At 42.3% G+C, this 3,107-nt stretch overlaps 1 protein-coding gene across 1 annotated transcript; it reads left to right on the forward strand.

Moving 5' to 3' along the window:
- Positions 1 to 100: 100 nt before the first annotated feature.
- Positions 101 to 1,636, forward strand: LOC147819217 (CD48 antigen-like). The gene has a single exon (XM_087173451.1). It carries the CDS (start codon positions 398 to 400, stop codon positions 1,088 to 1,090), a length of 693 nt encoding a protein of 230 aa, XP_087029577.1. The 5' UTR covers positions 101 to 397; the 3' UTR covers positions 1,091 to 1,636.
- Positions 1,637 to 3,107: the final 1,471 nt, after the last annotated feature.

Here is a 3,107-nt window from a genome sequence, read left to right on the forward strand (position 1 = left end):
GCAGATTACACAATCAGCAATAAATGGTGGATAAAAATAACAGCAAAAACTAATAATAATAGTGTCTCAGTAGAGTCAGCAGTTCTTCAGACTCCAGCCTCCAGGGAACACTAATTTAAACATATTGTAGTAGCTAGGCTGTTGCTGTGGCTAATGCTGTATATAAACTGTAGTTAACAGTTGGATACAGAAGATTTTTAGTGGTACAAAGACAGTGTTGCTGTCTCACACGGTTAAACTGAGAGGACTCAGCAAATAATGTCACAGGAAGGAAATGCTGCTCCATGAAAACCACATTCACCTCAGACCAAAAGAAGAACACGGAGGAGCTGTGACCTGGGTGTTTACTGCTGATATCAAAGTCGATAATCTGTCACTTCTGCACTGATCCGTGGACATGGAGAAACAGGTGTGTTTTCTGCTCTTCACGATGCTGATCTCTGCTGAAGCCCAAAATATACCGTCATACTCGGAGGTCGGTGGTACCCTGAGCCTGATCCCGCCATTCTCTGGAGCTATAACCGGCATCCTGTGGAAACATGACGGTAACCTGGTGGTTGAGTGGGTGAATGATACGTTGGATTATCACTGCATGTTTCAAGGTCACACAACCCTGGACAGAACCACTGGACGTTTGGAAATTAAAAACATGAATAAAACTTACGCAGGTTTGTACACGGTGGAGATCAACAACCAGGTCCAGAGTCAGAGTTACAGTGTTGAACTAATCAAGAAAGTGCCAAAGCCTGAGGTGGCGCTCAAACCACCGACATGTTCCCCTGCCTTGGACAACTGCACCCTGACCTGTGATGGAGACACCTCAGGGGCTGAACCTGTCACCTACAGCTGGAGGGAGGGAGACGGAGAGTGGATACCGGGGGGAAAGAACAAGAGCATCAAGAATGACGAGACTAAAAAGGTTAAAACCTTCTCCTGCCAGATGAAGAACCCAGTCCGTGTGGAAGAAAGTAAACCCCACCTGAATCCATTCTTCCAGAGAAAACTTCAAACCTGGGAGGTCATCATATTAATAGCGTTCCTTGGGATTTGTGGATACTTAGTGTGGCGTAAACGAGGGGCCAACAGGTAACTGATCCGTCCACGTCAGACGGAAACGGTGCTGAATCTGTTGAAGAGACACTGCAGTCAAAAAAAAGGGTAAAATATGAAAGAACAGATATTTACACAAGTACTTTCATAAGCAGCAAGCTTCTTCCATTATTGTTATTTACTGTCAAGTTGATGTCTGACAAACCGATCTGTAAACTGCGTAGCTGTATTTACAGGTTACACACCCTTTATAAATAAATGGTACCTTGTCAGAAAGTGGCACCATATGCATTTTTACATCATCAGGGTTTTTGCTCTGTATCAGGCAGCAGCTCGTTCTTTGTGAATCGTATGAAAACATCACATCTCACACGTCTTTGTGGTTGTTTTTGCATCTGTTTTTACTGCTGCCACACAAACCCAAAGCAGAGTATTTGCACACCCCCCCCCATGCTTAACAGTTGGCAAAATGTAGGTTAATAAGTAGGTTACTGACGAAGTAGGGTGCTCTTTTGCACATGCAACAATTATTACTGTTACTACTTAACTCTTTTTTTAAGTTTAAGAAATAAAAAGTTCCACCTGTTGCAGGACTTCATCTTCTTCTTGTCCCTGAAAATGGTTTGGTACCACTTTACAATAAGACTACCTCTATAAAGGATCTATAAATGGTTTGCAATTAGTTTCTTAATTCGGTTATTGACACTTTATAAATCATAAACTATTATAAACAAATTATAACAGTTTTCATAGGTAAGAAATGGAGCTCCCTTTTACCAGTTATAAATGCTAGTAACTCTTTAGTAGGACTAATGAGTAGTAAGCATTAACTTGATCTTGCTAAATAGTGAGCCTGCATCAATGAAAACTGTTATAACTTATTTATAATTGTTGATTTATGATTTATAAGGTTTTAACAACTGAATTAATAACCTATTTATAGGTCCTTTATAAGGCTGGTCTTTTTGTTGAGCGGTACCATTAGTTCTTTATGACTTTGACTGTGTGTTTGGACTCCTTGTCCTGCTGCAGACTTAATTTGGTACCGGTCAGACGCCTCCCTGATGGTTTTACATGAAGGATAAGGGCTTAAAACTTTTAGTCAAATGTCCAGGTAACACTGACCAAGACACATTTAAGCAGAAGCGGATTTTCTTAATATTTTCAATACTTTTTTTTCATTGGTTTTAATGCGAATGCTATTTAGATAGATAGATAGATACTTTATTTATCCCCTAGGGATAACCTAAGTATTTATCCCCTAGGGATAAATAAAGTCAATAAATCCATGTGTCAATTAGGTCATTGTACATAATAATAAAAACAGTTAATAATAAATAAACAATAATAATTAAATTAGTCCACTTCCTTTGGCTGAGTTGTTGTATAGCCTGACGGCAGTGGGAACAAAGGAACCTCTCTGTTCTGCAGAGGTTGAGTTGTTATTTTCCTACTTTATTCTGTTGTTTTACTTGTTTGTTTTCTTCTACCTCGTTTTCCTAATTTTCCCGGCGTGGGATCAATAAAGGTTTATCTTATCTTTTCTTTACGGGGTCAACGGGGTCAGAAAATCCCTGCTGCAGTTCTAGGACACGGCCAGCAGGCGTCACTGTAAACCCTTTGGCGAATCAAAACACAGGGAGCTGAGGGTGGTGGGGGGGGTGACGTCATTGTTGGGATATTTTCAAGATGGCGCTGGTCTGTGGCCGGAATGCCGCTGCCGCAGCTGAACGTTAAGGGATTTAATTAATCTTCTGCCCGGCGGCGACGTTAACTTCGAGACACGGAGGAAATATTATTCTTTATTAAGGCACCGGAAATGAACACGGTACACCCGGTGAGCGTCAGGTAACGCTGGAGTACTGCTGGCTAAAATGGTAGCCCCTTCCTCGCAGAACAACAAAACCTGCTGCTGCGGAGCTCGGCCGACGAGGCAGGGGCACTCGTCGCAGGATTTTACGCCGGGGGCCGAGGCTCGCTTGGCGGACTAAGTGGTCATGGAGAAGGAGGACGGAGGAGGCTCGTTTGCCGTCGACTTGAACGAGAACGAAGAGGGA

The sequence above is a fragment of the Seriola lalandi genome, unplaced genomic scaffold (genome assembly GCF_002814215.2).
Source record: "Seriola lalandi dorsalis isolate HSWRI2012SDOR001 ecotype SW California unplaced genomic scaffold, Sedor1 jcf7180002054225, whole genome shotgun sequence".
In the NCBI taxonomy this organism is placed as follows: Eukaryota; Metazoa; Chordata; class Actinopteri; order Carangiformes; family Carangidae; genus Seriola; species Seriola lalandi.